Source organism: Eupeodes corollae, chromosome 3, assembly GCF_945859685.1.
Source record: "Eupeodes corollae chromosome 3, idEupCoro1.1, whole genome shotgun sequence".
Classification (NCBI taxonomy): Eukaryota; Metazoa; Arthropoda; class Insecta; order Diptera; family Syrphidae; genus Eupeodes; species Eupeodes corollae.
Window position 1 is genome coordinate 128,987,327 of NC_079149.1, and position 16,597 is coordinate 129,003,923.

The 16,597-nt window shown below is 31.9% G+C and overlaps 2 protein-coding genes across 2 annotated transcripts; both read left to right on the forward strand.

Annotated features, from left to right (window-relative positions):
* The first annotated feature begins 594 nt into the window (after positions 1–594).
* LOC129950944 (mucin-2-like) lies at positions 595–8,949 on the forward strand. The gene is made up of 3 exons (XM_056062907.1): positions 595–923; positions 7,817–8,644; positions 8,708–8,949. The coding sequence occupies exons 1-3, from the start codon at positions 872–874 to the stop codon at positions 8,905–8,907; spliced, it is 1,080 nt and encodes a 359-aa protein (XP_055918882.1). The 5' UTR covers positions 595–871; the 3' UTR covers positions 8,908–8,949.
* A 616-nt stretch (positions 8,950–9,565) lies between these two features.
* Positions 9,566–16,508, forward strand: LOC129952637 (uncharacterized). The gene is made up of 3 exons (XM_056065375.1): positions 9,566–9,744; positions 15,696–16,136; positions 16,202–16,508. Exons 1-3 carry the CDS (start codon positions 9,693–9,695, stop codon positions 16,402–16,404), a joined length of 696 nt encoding a protein of 231 aa, XP_055921350.1. The 5' UTR covers positions 9,566–9,692; the 3' UTR covers positions 16,405–16,508.
* Positions 16,509–16,597: the final 89 nt, after the last annotated feature.

A 16,597-nucleotide genomic window follows, 5' to 3' on the forward strand; every position in this document is an offset into this window, starting at 1 on the left:
GTATTTTATTTGTATTTGAGAACTAATCTTAGCTTCAAAAACACCGTTTTTGTTTGTCTCTTACATTTTTAAAGGGACATATTTTAGAAACCTGATGTGGTAGAAAAAATAAAAGCCAAAATTCTTAAATTCAACTTAATCCTTAAAAAGTCTAGACTGTTTTTGTGTGTGCATAATATTGTTAAGGCCCAAATGAACGTCATATTTAATCAACACAACAGACAATAAGCTTCACAATTGATATCTATTTATCTTTAAACAAAAATATCTACAACAAAGGTAAAACAACTTGCTATACAATAATTTCAATTAAAAGGTTTACGATACGATGCGTATCTGCGTGTATAAATATTTGTCAGTCCCCGCACTTGGCGTTGGTACACTCATCGATCATTGTATAGGGAGATGGTAGATTACACTTACACGATTCTTATCAACAAAATGTTGCGAATCAGATTGATTTTCAGATTGAAAAATAAAAATGATAAAAATTTTAACAACAAAAAGAAAAAACTATATACTAGATACCTACAACCTCATTACGCTATCTATTGACATGACATTATTATAAAAGCATGTTAAACGCCACCCGCAAGGCCAGTTAACTTGCTTAAAGCCTTAGAACGAGTTCGAGGTCTTGAAATATAATTTTTTTTTTGAATACGGTCGTTTCGGTCGGAGCGGTGGGGGTATAAGGTGTAAGAGTGCATTTTGGTATGCCAATTAAATACCAATTATATTGATGGTTCGTTTTTGATAGTTTATTCGGTTGTTTGTCTTTAATCAAAGTTAAAGCTTCAAAAAGAAATTTAATTAATCAAATTAATTAAAATTTATAATTAAATAAAGTGATAAGAATTGTATAAACAAAATGAAGACTTTGCTAATTTATGTTTTTATTGGAATATGTTTAATTATGAAAGGTGAGAGCAGAAATACATTTTAATGGAATACAAAAATGAAATAAAATCAATAAAAATAAACAAAAAAAATGAATTCAATAAAATTTACTAAAAATATAATTTAACAAATTTAATTAAAAATATAAAAGAGACTAAGACTGGTGTCCCTTAAAATTAACAAATGATATTTTTTATTAAAAACAAAACTTTAAGATGAAGAACTTGAAGATGAATAAATTCGAAACTTGAAGTTTAAACAGTTTTTTTTGTGATTTTGATTTTTTTTTAATATTTACAATAATGTCTTTTACATAATTAAATAATTTTGAAGTAAATACCTGCGTTTGTTTTGAAGATATACGAGTGAAAAATCAATTTTGACCAATTTTTAGTAATACGATTTTTTGGGTTTTTATTTTTTGTAAAAGAAACTAACAATTTTTCTAAAAATTAAACCAGACTGTTGGATTTTCATTTAAAATTACTGAATATTAATATTCAAACAATATTTTCTGGGAAATAAAATAAGTTTGAAGCGAATATTTTTAATTTTTGAAAAGCTTTGAGTCAAAAGTAAATTTTTACTAAGTTTTAGTATTGTTTTTTTTAGAGTTTTATTTTTTGTAAAAAACTGTCAATTCGATGCTTTTTAAAATTTTACTGGATGTTAAGAACAATATTTTTTTAAAGATAAAAGGAGTTTAAAACCAATATCTACAATTTTTGAAAAGATATTTTAATCGTTTACCAACTTTTATACATTTTTTTTTTAGGTTTTTATTTTTTGTAAAAAAAACTGTCAATTCGATTTTTCTCAACATATTTCAGAATGTTAAAGACAATACTTTTTATAAGATAACATAAGTTTGAAGCCTAAATTTCAAGTTTTTGAAAGGATATTTGAGTCGATATTCAATTTTTACCAAGTTTTAGTATATTTTTTTTAAGAGTTTTATTTTTTGTAAAAAAACTGACGATTCGATTTTTTTCAAAATTTGATCGAATGTTAAAAACAATATTTCTTATAAGATAAAATTAGTTTGAAGCCAATTTTTAAAATTTTTGAAGAGATATTTGAGTCGAAAATCAATTTTTACCAACTTTTATAAATTTTTTTTAGGTTTTTATTTTTTGTAAAAAAACTGTCAATTCGATTTTTCTCAAAATTTGTCCTAATGTTTAAAACAATATTCCTTATAAGAAACAATTAATTACAAGCTATTATCTCAATGTTTTTTTTAAGATATTTGAGTCGAAAATCATTTTTTACCAACTTTGTTAATTTTTTTTTCGGTTTTTATTTTTTTGTAAAAAAACTGCCAGCTCGATTTTTTTCAAACTTTAACTGAATATTGACAACAAGATTTTTTAGAAGATAAAAGTAAATTAAAGCCAATATCTCAAAATTTTAAAAAGATATTTGAGTCGAAAATCAATTTTTACCAACTTTTATACATTTTTTTTTAGGTTTTTTATTTTTTGTAAAAAAACTGTAAATTCGATTTTTCTCAACATTTTTTAAAATGTTGAAAACAATATTTGCTATAAGATAAAATAAGATTGAAGCCCAAATTTTAAGTTTTTGAAAAGATATTTGAATCGATATTCATTTTTTACGAACTTTAAGTAATGTTTTTTTTAGATTTTTATTTTTTATAAAAAAAACTGTCTATTAGATTTTTCTCAAAATTTAATCAGATGTCAAAAACATTATTCTTTGTTGCACATAATTCTTTTAAAGATGAAATCATATTTCAGTCGTAAAATTTTGGAGGTGACAAATTTTTTTTTCAGTTTTATTGATTTATAAAAAAAACCTTTATATTGATTTTTTTCAAAAAATATACCTGTTTGGTATCACGTTACAATATATTATATAAAATTTAATTCAAGTCTCTAGCGTTTTTGGTTCGAAAGATATTTAAGGTTAATCAAAATTGTCACCTTTTTTTCAAACTGCTATGGTAAAAAAACCACCCACGCAATTTTCTTGAGAGCCCTTTCTGCATCTTTCTGCTTATTTTCTGTATAACAAAATTTATTTGAAGTCGATATCTCTACTGGTTCTTGAGCTATGGACAACGAAAAAAAGTCGCGAACGTAAATACGCACGCACAGACATCTTTTTAAAAATATTTTATTTCGACTCTAGGGACCTTGAAACGTCGAGAAATTTCAAAATTTTCAATTTGACAAATAACTTCCTTTGGGAAGCTAAAAAAGAAGTGTAATAATTTATTTGAACTTCTCTAAGTAAAAAATGAGAGTGAATCCAAAGTAGATGCTGAATAGAAGCGTTATACTTGTCAGAAAATTATCCGTTTCGTTGAAGTGGTCTTTGGTCTGACGTTAACACAAACAAAGTGGATGGTTTTCCAACTCGTGAACACGAAACGTATAGCAGCCCATGTGAAAAACAATGATTTTCTAAATTTATCCCGCAAACAACAAGTGATTAGCCTTGCGACTTGTTAATTGTCATTGCGAACCGGAAATTGCAATCGTCAAACGGAAGATCAGTCGGAATTATTTGTATTCAAGGAATACATACATGTTAACGTGCGTGTTTTCCGTTAAAACTGGTTGCTGAATCAAATTCGGCATAAGTCTGTTCAGCGCAACTCGAGTACCGTTGCAAAGTCGCGGTGGATTTAAATTACACAATATCATAATACCTGAACCAACTTTGAGTTGCAAGTTATGTCGTGGTCCTGGTAACTCCAGAGAGTTCAGAAACTCCGTTGAATAACTTACAACATCATCGGGATTTGTTATGGAATCATCGTATTTGTATGTCACTAAATTGCCAGCGAATTTTGATTGAATGGTGAAATTCAGGGCGTGTACATAATTATTCTTTAACAAGGCATAATTATGATAATTATCACTCATGTTTGGGAAAACATTTTCAATAAGAGCTAATCAAAAGTCTACAAATCGGCAAAAGTCGTTGGTAAGAGTAATTAATCGGACCAACTGCCATTTTTCCATTTCCAACAGCTAACAATTGTTTGGAAAATTGTGCATCACTCTGTTCATTTTGAAGTTGAACTCTGATATTAATGGTTTGCGATAATGTTTGTACGTTATTCCACAAAACTGATGCCTTCAGGTAAGCATTCAATTAATCTGGAGACGTTCACCGGGAAATTACTGGCAACGTCTGCCTGAAATCGCCTGTCAACAATATCATCAAGCCGCCAAAGATGTTGTTACTTGGTCAAAGATCTTTCAGTGTGAAGTTAGGTGCTTCAAATGATTTCTTAAGTGCCATTGTGCACTCATCCCAAAAAATAAGCTTGCATCAGGAAATATTGCATGTTGGAGTATCAATCGTGTTTAAATTGGGTGGCAAGGGCAACTGGCGACTTAAGCGCAGAATGTGAAGTACGGCAGTTCCAAATGATGCTAACGCCAAAATGTTCACATCTTGATCGAATAGTGGCCAAAATCAATGAAATGACAAATGTTTTCCCTAGTTCTCCAGGTGCGTCTAGGAAGAATAGACCACCAATATTATTGTCCACCGCTTGCATTAATGTTTCGTATACTTGTTCTTGTTTTTGCTGTTCATTCAGCAACGGCACATTATTTCCAACAAATTCCTGCAATGTTTCAACATTGTATTGCAGCTCTCGATTTAATTCTTGGTTCAATGCACGTTGGTATTTGGTAAGAATGTGATGAAAAAACTTAATCCGCAAGTGTTAAATCCCAATGAGAATCGTTTTCTATCACACCCAATAGTTGACATGCTTCTCGATAATATGTTTTGGCAGTTGTGGTCATTCACAGTTCTTAAATGCGCAAATGACTTTGGTCCTCGTACATTTACCAACAGCGGTTGCAAATAAAAACATTCATCATTTCTAGGATGTGTCATCATTTCTAGACAGTATATTGTGTAGGATCTAGCGCATCAGTTGAAAACACCTATGGCTATTAGGAGCTGGTGTTCCTTGTTTGAAACGTTGGACTCTCTTTGTTGACCCTTGAAAAGACAAAAAAAATGATACAATTTTAATTCCACAAATCGCAACTTTAACAATAGCTTTCTATGAGAAGCTAAATGTTGTTCACCGCTTTTCTGTTAAAATTTTTCCTAAATTTTGTCTGCTATAAACCTTAGGGAGCCCGAGACCTTTCCTACGAATGCAAAACCGTGGAAATCGGTTCATGCGTTCTGGAGTTATAGCGTCAGGAAGGAAAACCCGACTTATTTTTATATTATTGATTATGAAATAATTTTAAAGCTGACAATCCTTTTAAAAATAATTAAAGAAAAAGTTTAATATTCATTTTTGTTTCTTTTGACTTTTTATTAACTTCCCATAGGAAGTTATTGTAATGGGTCCGATTTGTCAAATTGAAAATGTTGACATTTCTCGACGTTTCAAGGTCGAAATAAAAGATTTTTAGAAAGATGTCTGTGCGTGCGTGTGTACGTACGTTTGTACGTCCGTACGTCCGTACGTCCGTACGTTCTCGACGTTTCTTTCGTCATCCATAGCTCAAGAACCAGAAGAGATATCGACTTCACATAAATTTTGTTATACAGATAATAAAGCAGGAAGATGCAGAAAGGGCTCTCAAGAAAATTGCGTGGGTGGTTTTTTTACCATAGCAGTTTGAAAAAAAGGTGAAAATTTTGGTTAACCTTAAATATCTTACGAACCAAAAACGCTAGAGACTTGAATTAAATTTTATATAATATATTTTAACGTGATACCAAACAGGTATATTTTTTGAAAAAAATCAATATAACAGTTTTTTTTTTATAAATCAATATAACTGAAAAAAAAAGTGTCACCTTACGACTGAAATATTATTTCATCTCTAAAACAATTTTGTGCAACGAAGAATAATGTTTTTGACATCTGATAAAATTTTGAGAAAAATCTAATTGACAGTTTTTTTTACAAAAAATAAAAACCTAAAAAAAATGTATAAAAGTTGGTAAAAATTGATTTTCGACACAAATATCTTTTTAAAATTTTGAGATATTGGCTTTAATTTACTTTTATCTTTCAAAACATCTTGTTGTCAACATTCAGTTAGAGTTTGAAAAAAATTGATTTGACAGTTTTTGTACAAAAAATTAAAAACCGAAAAAAAATTTAACAAAAGTTCGTAAAAAATGATTTTCGACTCAAATATCTTTTGAAAACTTTGAGATAATAGGTTTTAACTAATTTTTTGTTATAAGAAATATTGTTTTCAACATTAGGACAAATTTTGAGAAAAATCGAATTGACAGTTTTTTTACAAAAAATAAAAACCTGAAAAAAATTTATAAAAGTTGGTAAAAATTGATTTTCGACTCAAATATCTCTTCAAAAACTAATTTTTTCTTATAAGAAATATTGTTTTCAACATTTGGTAAAATTTTGAAAAATTTCGAACTAACAGTTTTTTTCACAAAAAATAAAACTTTAAAAAAAAACAATACCTACTAAAACTTGGTAAAAATTTACTTTCGGCTCAAATAGCTTTTCAAAAATTATAAATATTGGCTTCAAAGTTATTTTATTTCAGAGAAAATATTGTTTTCAATATTCAGTAATTTTTATATAAAAATCCAACAGTCCGTTTTTTTTCATAAAAAATTAAATCTACAAAAAAAAATGCGCAAATTTGGTAAAAATGCATATAGACAAACTTTTAAGCAAGACAAATCGACAGACGGGATAGTGCGATGGGATGGGAAGTTATCAGTGTGGGTCGCATCCCAGCCTCTTTTTTAATATTTTGCTCGAACTTGCTCTTGTACCCTAAGAGTTTTAAAAAGGTTCCTATATATTAAGGCATACCAATATGATAAATTAATTTATGGTCAAAACCGTGTGCAATTTTATTTCAAAAAAAAAAAATATTAATTCATACAACAACATTTTTGAAAGTTATGAATTCTACATTCTACGTTTGAATACAAATATTGAACCGTTTTTAAGATAGCGAATTTTGATTTTTAGAAGAAATCAAGTCAAGAACAAAAGTTAGAGAGAATTTCATACAAATCTATCGAGTGGTTTTTGAGAAAATTCTGTTTTTGAACAACAAATTTCTAAAATAAAATTAGTGTGCTTGATATTTAAAAAAAATTAAAAAGCGCCTAATACCATTCTATCTAATACCTCAATTTTCAAGATTGAACTCAATTGGCACAATGGTTTAAGCTCAGAGGCAAGCATAGACAGATAGACAGTCAACTTATTTACCATCGTAATTTCATGTTTCGTTCATATCTCGAGTCTGAAATTTTCTTAGAATGCAAAACTAGCCTATAAATGTTTGTATAGTGTGAAAACATTTTTGGAGTTCTGAATCGATAAATTATTACTCTACAGCATTTTAAAAGCGTGGATTTTCTGCACGCTATTTATTTATTCATAACAAAAAGCTTTAACAATTATTTTAACTTTATTATTTTGGATTAGTTTTGGGTTATCCATGCAAATTAATTTTGTAGACTTGAAAAATCATTTTGAACTTCAATAGAAATATCTCATTTCAATTCTTAATTAAAATTTTAAGTTTGGAAGTCAAAAATATGGGAAAAATAGGACAAAACACGTTTCTGAAACATTTAAAAAGGATTTAAAAATTCAAATGTTAATATATAATGAAAATCTTTTTATAAATATTTGACTAAAAAGTATGGAATGTAGGGTTTAGCAACCCTAAATAAAGACTTTCTCATACATTTTGCTTTAAAGTAACTTTCTTACTATTTTTAGATCAGTTTTATCATTTTTAAAAAACAAAGGTTTTTTTTAATAGAAACGCTCAAAAAAAATATTTTAATTAAAATAAATATCAAAAAAATTGCATAAATGTTTACGTTTTTTTATGTTTGAATGACATTTTGAATCGCACGATCAAAAATTAACAAACCTCCTTATTACTTTTTACAGGTGCATCGGAAACATTAAATTGTTATATTTGTGATGATTGCAATATTCTTGATGATAGTCATCTTACATCCTGCCCACTTTTAGAAGCAACAAATTCACCAACAACCTTCAAACCAACTACACTTTCAATTGAAACTACCAAAACAACAGAATCCACTGCAGAACCTACTAAATCCGAAAGCAAAGAACCTCCACTAGAAATAATTTCCACAACTGTTACAGCAATTCCAACGCAAATAATCACAGATCCTCCTAAGACTGAAGAACCCATTACAGTTACACAAACAACACAAAAAACAGAAACAACCTCAGTGAAGACTGGAGAAACAAAACCAACAGAAACAATTATATATCGTCCAACAACAATCGAAGATAAACAACCATCACCAGAAAGTTCCCTAGAGACTGATAGACCCACAAATAATATTCCAGAATTTACTGAAACAATTCGTCCTTCCAGCACAAACGACTTAAATACCCCCTCACCAACAGATTCTTCAGAATTTAACAATCCCACAAATGGTTATCCGGAATCTTCAGAAGTAGAACCTGTTGAAGAAATTTCACCATCAACCATATTGGTTAATCCTGTTGTGACCACAGACACTCCTTCACGTCCAGTATCAATGACCATCCAAAGTCCGTCAACACAGGTTTCATTACAGACATTTAACCAAGAGACAGTGAATTCTATTGATCCCGATCCAGAGTCCATTTTCCAAACTTCTCAAAATACTGAGCCATATCAAATATTCAATCGATTGCCAAGAGGAAATCGGCTTTCAAGAGCTGCTTCTTCTTATCATTGTTACAGCATCAACATTCATGGTGAGATTTCAATATACATAGTTTTAAGTTGATAATAATTTAACCTGATATTTCATTCTTTAGATGGAGATACAAAAAAAGTGAAAAAAGGTTGTATTGCAGTTCCCGAGGACAAAGGTGCGTGTGAAGTTCTAAAAGACGAATTCGGTAAATCAGTTGATACTTGCAAAATTTGCACAGAAGACAAATGTAACAGCTCTTCGATTTTCCAATATTCGTTAATTACTTTAGTGATGGTTTTAGTTTTAAGTTTGTATTCATAAATAAAAATCGAAATATAAGACAAATTAATTATTTTGTATGAATTTATTGGATTTTTGAAAACTTGAAATGTTCAACAAACTTCTTCCAGTTTTTGTTGATATTCAATACTTTTTTTCTGAATCGAACTGCTTAACGATTTATTGACATAATTTATTAAAGTACCTTACAATTTTCGATTGCCAACTAATGCATTATGACAAGTAAAAGGTTTTCGAACGAAGATGGTTTACTAAACTAATAAAGCCTTCAAAATAAAGACCGATAATTCGGTCATTTCATTTTAAAAATATTGACATTGATAGAGATATAAATTGTCTTTGTTTATATTTTTAGTTAACGCTATTGGAAACCACATTTTCAAACTGTAATCATGGACAATATGTGTTCTAGTTTAGAAAGTCCTTGCGGGTTGTTTTATATTTTACTATAGCCAAAGTTAACAGCTATTATGAATCATACAAGAATACATAGGAATTGAGCTATGCACGCGAGATAGATAAATAGATAAATCCTTTATATGTTCGTAACATGTATTTCGAAAAGGACAATTTCTACATAAAAATGAAAATGTGTGGTAAAACCATAAAAACTAAATTAAGCAATTTGGATTTTTTTGTTTTTTAAATGTCACCTAGTACAATAGAAAGGTTCAATATTATAAAAGAACTAGTCGGCTAGTGTTCATACTATAGTCAAGTAGTTAATTCTCGAAAGTCCTTACATTAGGTTGTCTGTTCTTTAAAGAACATATCCGCAGCTAAGTTTTATTTTAAGAAATATAAGCATGATTTTACTAAAAGTATCGGTTTTAATTCTAACGTGCTTAGTGGGAAAAGGTGAGACTTTACAAAATGTTCGGAAGTATTAATAAAGTTTCGTTGAAATCAAAACTTTCAAAAAGTCGCTTAAGTTTAAGGCCCGACAAATCTTATTGTTTTAGATAATTGTGTTTCATAACTTGTGTGTTTGAAACTGCTCAGAAGTCGAAACCGAAATGGAAGCTCCATCGTGACCAATAATTTTTTTCCGATTTCACGTTTGACGGAGGAAATTCGAACTAGCACCAAAAATGTATCGCTAAATCTAGAGTTCGTGAAAAGTAGCATTTCTAATTGTTTTGACATCGGTGTCAATATTTCAGTAACGATTGAAACAGTGATAGTTTTTTTAAATTGTGGTTAGTGATAAGGCCTATGATTCGGGGTTGAACTTTTATCATCGATATAAAACTGAAATACTATCGCGGGACGTGGTTTTAAAGATTTTAAAAATCCATTTTCCTGTTTCTTTAAATTCTTCATGAAAATTAAATAAAATCACGATCATTTTTACGAGTTGCATATTCAAAAAATATAAAATACAAAAAAATGAAACTCAATTTCTCAAAAAGCCTGAGATTTTTTTTATTTAATTTATTAATAAAGAATTAAAACAAATTAATATATTTTAAGATTTCAGAACAATATTTGAAGTATTTGACTATCAAACATTACTTAGACAATATTTGAGCTTCTTCAGAATAAAAAAATATGTGTTTTTATATTTTGAGAGTTCGGGAGAGAATTGGCTTGTATCTTCCATACGACGACGCATCATTTATTTCCTGAAGTGAAAACTCAACCAGGATAAATGTGAATAAACATTAAAAAGCTGTGCCTTTTAGGGATGAAACTCTCATTCCTATCATTTTAAAATTTCAAAGTGGGATGGTTTTTTAAGAGTTAGTCTTTTTCTTTATATGCATAGGTATACTTTGTACGTTTTGTTTAGTTTGATTGCTAAAAACTACTTACAAGGATACATTTTCCTAAATCCTGAGAGCTTAGTAAATTTTCTTAGGAAACACAAATTCATTTTGTAAAAATTTCTTTATATTGGCATTCTAACAGACCTAAAACTGTATCTCTTGAAACACACAAGTCTCTACAAAAAAGTTTTATGAAAGAGTTGCTGGCATGCAAACTTATACATATGCGTAGGTTAGGTTAGGCTAGCTAAAATAAGTTTTGTTTAACTGCTGTCCTGTTAAAATTTGATGGAAGTCTTTCTTTTAAAAGGAAGATGTTTAACATTCATGTTGGATATACAGCTTTGGTCGAAATAATAGAAACAAAAAATGACAAGTTATCAATCATAAGTTTATTGGTTTTATAAACTTGGGAACGAACAAACAATTTTCAATCCAAAGAATAATAGTTTTTGTGTAAAAACTTTAAAGAAGGTAAATTCCGCCTCTCTTTTACGTCCAAAAGTCATCATGGTTTATGTTGCATATATATCCTTCCTGGACATTGGGGGCGCTTTCAACAACGTTGACATATCCGCTATCACTTCTGCTATGACGACCCTAAACGTCGAATACTCATTCTGTTAGTTGATAAATCTAATGCTAAAAAGCAGGATCATCAACTCTTAGATTTGGGATTTTTGTACGAAAAAGTCTGTCGTTAGGGGCACTCCGCAAGGTGGTGTTCTGTCCCCTCTCTTGTGGTTAACGAACTGCTAATATCCCTTGAGAGGGAAGGCCACAGGAAAACATCCTAATACACTGGGATACTTCCTCCAAAACGCACTCAATATGTTCACTTGATGGGCTTATCACTGCGGACTTAGTATTGATCCTCAACAGACCTCGTCCTTTTTACACGGAAATACAAGATCCCAGTAATTGTACCTCCTTCAATACAAGGTTTACCGCTATTTTTTACCAATGAAGTCAAATATCTTGGTCTGATATTGGACAAAAATTAAGTTGAAAACCTAATATTCAGGAAAGAGTTAAAAAAGCTACAATAGCTCTTTTCTTTTGCAAGAAAGCCATAGGAAGCAAATGGGATTTTAACCTCATAACCTACTGGCTATACACATCGGTCGTCCCAATACTTATGTACGGTGTTATGTCTAACGCACTGCATGTCTCTACATAAGCGGGGCATTGAGAACCACACCCTCAGCAGCGTTAGGCACTCTCTTCCATCTGATACCCCTCGACATCTTCAGCAAACAAGTGGCAGCGAGTACAGCTATAAGACTCAACGCCTAATCTCAATAGCGCAACAATGCGCTCCATCATTTTGAACCTCTTTGGTTCTATACCAAAGTACATAGACTACATATTCCAAAACCTCAATTTGGAAAAAAACTTCCAGGTACCCATTCCTTCCAGAGATGAATGGGAAGACAAAAAACTCCTAGATAACAAAAGTACTCATTTGTATACAGACGGATCCAAGACAAATGAGTGAGTTGGTAGTGGTGTGTATTCAGAAAAGCTTAATCTAAGCATCTCATTCCGCCTCCCTAATCATTGTAGCGTCTTCCAAGCGGAAATTTTAGCGATCAAAGAGGTTCTCTCCTGGCTAAGAGAAAACGTGATATGAACTCCTTATATCTGCATCTTCTCTGACAGTTAGGCTGCTATTAAATCTCTTGATGGTCTCTCAACCAAATCTCAAACGGACCTGGATTGTCGATAGTCTCTTATGGAGATGGTGCAGCAATTTAACATTCACTGAAACTGAAGTCAAACAACGCTGCTGGGGCTGACGGCATCGTTGCCGAACTATTCAAAGCAGCAGGCGATGACTTGGTAGGGAGCATGCACCAACTCATCTGCAAAATATGGTCGGAAGAAACCATGCCCGATGAGTGGAATCTCAGCATGGTGTGCCTGATACATAAGAAATGAGACCCCCTAAATTGTGCCAACTACAGAGGCTTTAGTCTCCTTAACATTGCGTATAAGATCCTCTCTGCCGTATTATGTGAACGTCTTAAGCCGTTCGTCAACAACCTGATAGGTCCTTATCAGTGTGGCTTCAGACCAGGAAAGTCCACTATCGACCAAATATTCACACTGCGGCAGATCTTGGAAAAAACCCAGGAGCTTCAAATCGATATCCACCATCTCTTCATCGATTTTAAAGCCGCGTATGACAGCATCTATAGGGAAGGGCTCTACTGAGCAATGTCTAGTCTTGGCATCACTGTCAAACTTATCCGTTTGTGCAGATTGATCTCACCGATGCATTTGATGGAAAAAAAGGTTTTAGACAAGGTGATGCACTGTCATGCAACTTCTTCAACATCGTTCTCGAAAGAATTGTGGAAAACTCAACGTTCAACACTAGAGTTACAATCTTCCAAAGGTCCATCCAATAACTCGGATACGCAGATGATATTGACATAATTGGAAGATCAAAGCGTGATGTCAATGAAGCGTTTTTGACCATTGCGATGGAAGCGAAGAAGATAGGTTTAGTAGTCAATGTATATGCTGTCATCAAAAAAGGACATTGAACAACGACGTCTTGGACAAAACGTCACCATGGATAACTATAACTTAGAGGTAATTAAGGACTTTGCCTACCTAGGCACCGCTATAAACACAGACAATGACACCAGCGCTGAAATCAAACGAAGAATAACTCTTGCAAATCGCTGCTTCTTTAGACTTAAAAGTCAATTGAAAGGTAAAGTCCTCTCTCGAGCATCTAAAATCACCATCAATAAGACACTCATCATCCCGGTTGTCGTTTATGGCGCTGAGGTCTGGACTCTGTCAAAAAAAGATGAGAGCGTCTTAGGATGCTCCGAGAGAAAAATTCTTCGGGTGGTTTTTGGTCCCGTACGCATAGATGGAGAATGGAGGAGAACATATAACGACGAACTGTAGGGGCTGTACAGCGACACCGAGGAACGGCGCAGTAGAGGAAGACCGCAACTCAGGTGGCGCACCCAGGTGGGAGAGGACCTGAACCAACTTGGCGTGTGAAACTGAAGACAGCTAGGTAGGGACCGAGCTTGATGGAGAAGCATGTTGGTTGAGGCCCAGGTCCGCCACGGACTGTAGCGCCACCTTCAGTAAGTATTACAACCCCTAACCCACTCCATTGAATAATTTTCAGCCGTAAAACTTGAACATCCAAGAATCTTCATCAGTTTACTCTTGAGCTCAATTTCGATCGTACTATAGAGATTCTCTCTTAACCGCTCATCAAGAATGTGAAATTGTTTACCCAACTTTCTTGGCTTCCATTTTGATGTTCAAAGCTTTTAGAACTTTTAAATCCTAACGCTCGCACTATCCTTAAACTTTAAACACTTTGAGGACAGTAATAACCACTTAAGTTTATCTCAATCGTAAAAAAATAAAAGATGTTCCTATTATTTTGCCAATAACTGTTCATTCATGTGTGGAAGAAACTATAGACACCTCACAATATTTTGTGTTTTGAATGGTGTACTCGTTTTTTGGAGTTGAAATTGATGTTCGGTTCCGTAGATAGATACAAATGGTTCCTTCTTTTTGTGTTGAAACATATACGAGTACATACATATGGTGTTCATATTTTTGAAGATTTCATTTAGGTATTTTGTTTCTGAGACCTTAGTACATTTTATTATGGAAAAAATATTCTCTAATTTTTCAACCTAAATGCATTTTGTATTTGTTCACTTCAAGATACCTAACACCCCTATATACATAAGTTTAAAGTCTCTTCAAAGTACCTATACAAATTAATTTTATTACTTTATAAGAATTTTGTTTTTGGAATAAAGTGTTTCTATATATTATGAACTTACCTTACTGTGATTTCATATATTCCAATTTTATATTTCACACATTCTCGATATCTGCATTTATTCTGAAACCTTAATATATTTTCAAATCAGAAAAATGATGCCTTTTTTCAAAAACTGAAAGTACAGTACAAGGGGAGGTTGAAACTAACGTTCAAAAATAAAAACCATCCCTAATATCTAAATGGGAGCCTTTGGTGCATTTTCCAAAACCTTGGTTTTCAATAATTTTTCAAAACTTTGTAAAAAAAAATCAAATGGGGTGGCGCAACAGTCCGTTGTGAACCAGGGCCTAGTGACTTACAACTCTCAACCATTCCTGTGTGCGAGTACTGTTGTCAGGAATAGAAGGGACCTACAATTTTAGGCCGAATCCGAACGGCTAGTTTTGAGAAAGCACTTTTTCATGACAAGAATTACTCTTGAAGGAATTGTCAATTCCTCGCAAGAGGCAGTACCCGCGAAAATTATTTTTTTTTTGTAATTAAGGTGGCATAGGCAGGGATTGAACCCAAGACCCCTTGCATGACAGTCCAACGCACTAACCATCATGCCACGAGTACTACAAAAAAACTTTGTAAAAGGTTGAAAATATATTTCTCTAAAAATTATATAATTTTATCTAGCCACAAAATCTACTCAGATCCTTATTTCTGTTTTCATTGTCGAGATATTGGTAGTCAAAGTCTTTCTTAATTACTTAAGGTGGCGCTACAATCCGGGCAGGACCTATTCCTCAATCAACATGAGTTTTTAGCTATCTGTCTCTAATTTCGAACGCCAAGTTTATCAGCCAACTGCCAACTCTGCATTTCTTTTCTTCCTTTTTGAATTGTGTGATACAGAATTCTTGAAAATCGAAATTCGATTCTCAGATTTCTGACAGCAAAAGTGTATAATATACATACATTTATGAGAATACGGAAAGTTCTGAGATCTTAGAAATATAAACTGGACATATATGTATGTTTCATTTCCAATAGCCCGTTGACAATTGACATAACATATTTAAGTGACAGCAGCCCAATTAATAATAATTTGACAAGTAAAAACTACTACTTCTACAAAATGAAGTCCCAAAAAAATACTTTAAAAACTCCAATGGCTCTAAAATATTTCTTAGATGAATTTAAAACGAAAACAAACATTTATTTTAATTATAAATTCATTATAAAATGCAAATTTTCCATTATCTCTTTTGTAGCCTCCACTGAGATTCTTCATTGCTACGAATGTGAAGATTGCCGAACAATTAACGATACACATCTTAGGGCATGTCCAGAAGTTATTAGCACAACGGCTTCTGACAATTTATTACCAGACACAACAACAGCATCACCATTACCATCAACAACATCCAAATTATCAACAATTCTTTTAACAACAACAAAGCCGGAAACGGAACTAGCAGACACAACAATACCTATCGTTGAACTAGATGAGTCAACTTTGCCCCCACCTGATTCCATTGCCCCTGAGGAAGAAGACACAAACAGTGCTGCAGTTCCTCCGGACGAAATCAATGAAGAAGATACTGAAAAAGTTAAACGAAGCATTCGTCAAGTCAGCTATAAAACTCTAATGATTCGTCGTTCTGCAATAGAAACCCAAGTTTATCATCATTGTTACAGCATTATGGGATTTGGTAAGGATAATAAGGATTTGCATTGTTTTTGTTACTGGTTTATAACTTTTTTTATTTTCATTAAGGCCCTGACATGAAAAGAAACAAAAAAGGATGTGTCGAAGTGATAGGTACCAAAAAAGGATGTGAAATCCTCGGAGAGCAGTATAATTTTCCAATTGCAAATTGTAAGGTTTGTGGAGAGAGTAAATGTAATAATAGTTCTGTTCTTGGGATTTATTTAATTTTATATCCAATCTTTGTTACACTGATTGTTTATTTTATTTAAGTTTTTTATCAGTATAAATAATAGATGTTATGAATTTTGTTAAAATTATTTCTAAGTGTAAGCGTTTTTAAATATATTTGTAACAATGTGTTCCACATACAAATCAAAAGGCTGTTTTTCTTTAAAACTCTTACTTGAAAATTACATTTTATTTAAAAGAATAAACGTTTGCGATGCTTGACAGTTCTTTAAG

What these genes read in the sequence shown, in the direction of transcription:
- LOC129950944 (XM_056062907.1), top strand. Translation starts at nt 872, where the DNA reads ATGAAGACTTTGCTAATTTATGTTTTTATTGGAATATGTTTAATTATG. An exon ending in AATATGTTTAATTATGAAAG is followed by an intron (nt 924 to 7,816) that starts GTGAGAGCAGAA and finishes TACTTTTTACAG; the next exon opens with GTGCATCGGAAACATTAAAT. An exon ending in TTACAGCATCAACATTCATG is followed by an intron (nt 8,645 to 8,707) that starts GTGAGATTTCAA and finishes TTCATTCTTTAG; the next exon opens with ATGGAGATACAAAAAAAGTG.
- LOC129952637 (XM_056065375.1), top strand. Translation starts at nt 9,693, where the DNA reads ATGATTTTACTAAAAGTATCGGTTTTAATTCTAACGTGCTTAGTGGGA. An exon ending in AACGTGCTTAGTGGGAAAAG is followed by an intron (nt 9,745 to 15,695) that starts GTGAGACTTTAC and finishes TCTCTTTTGTAG; the next exon opens with CCTCCACTGAGATTCTTCAT. An exon ending in TTACAGCATTATGGGATTTG is followed by an intron (nt 16,137 to 16,201) that starts GTAAGGATAATA and finishes ATTTTCATTAAG; the next exon opens with GCCCTGACATGAAAAGAAAC.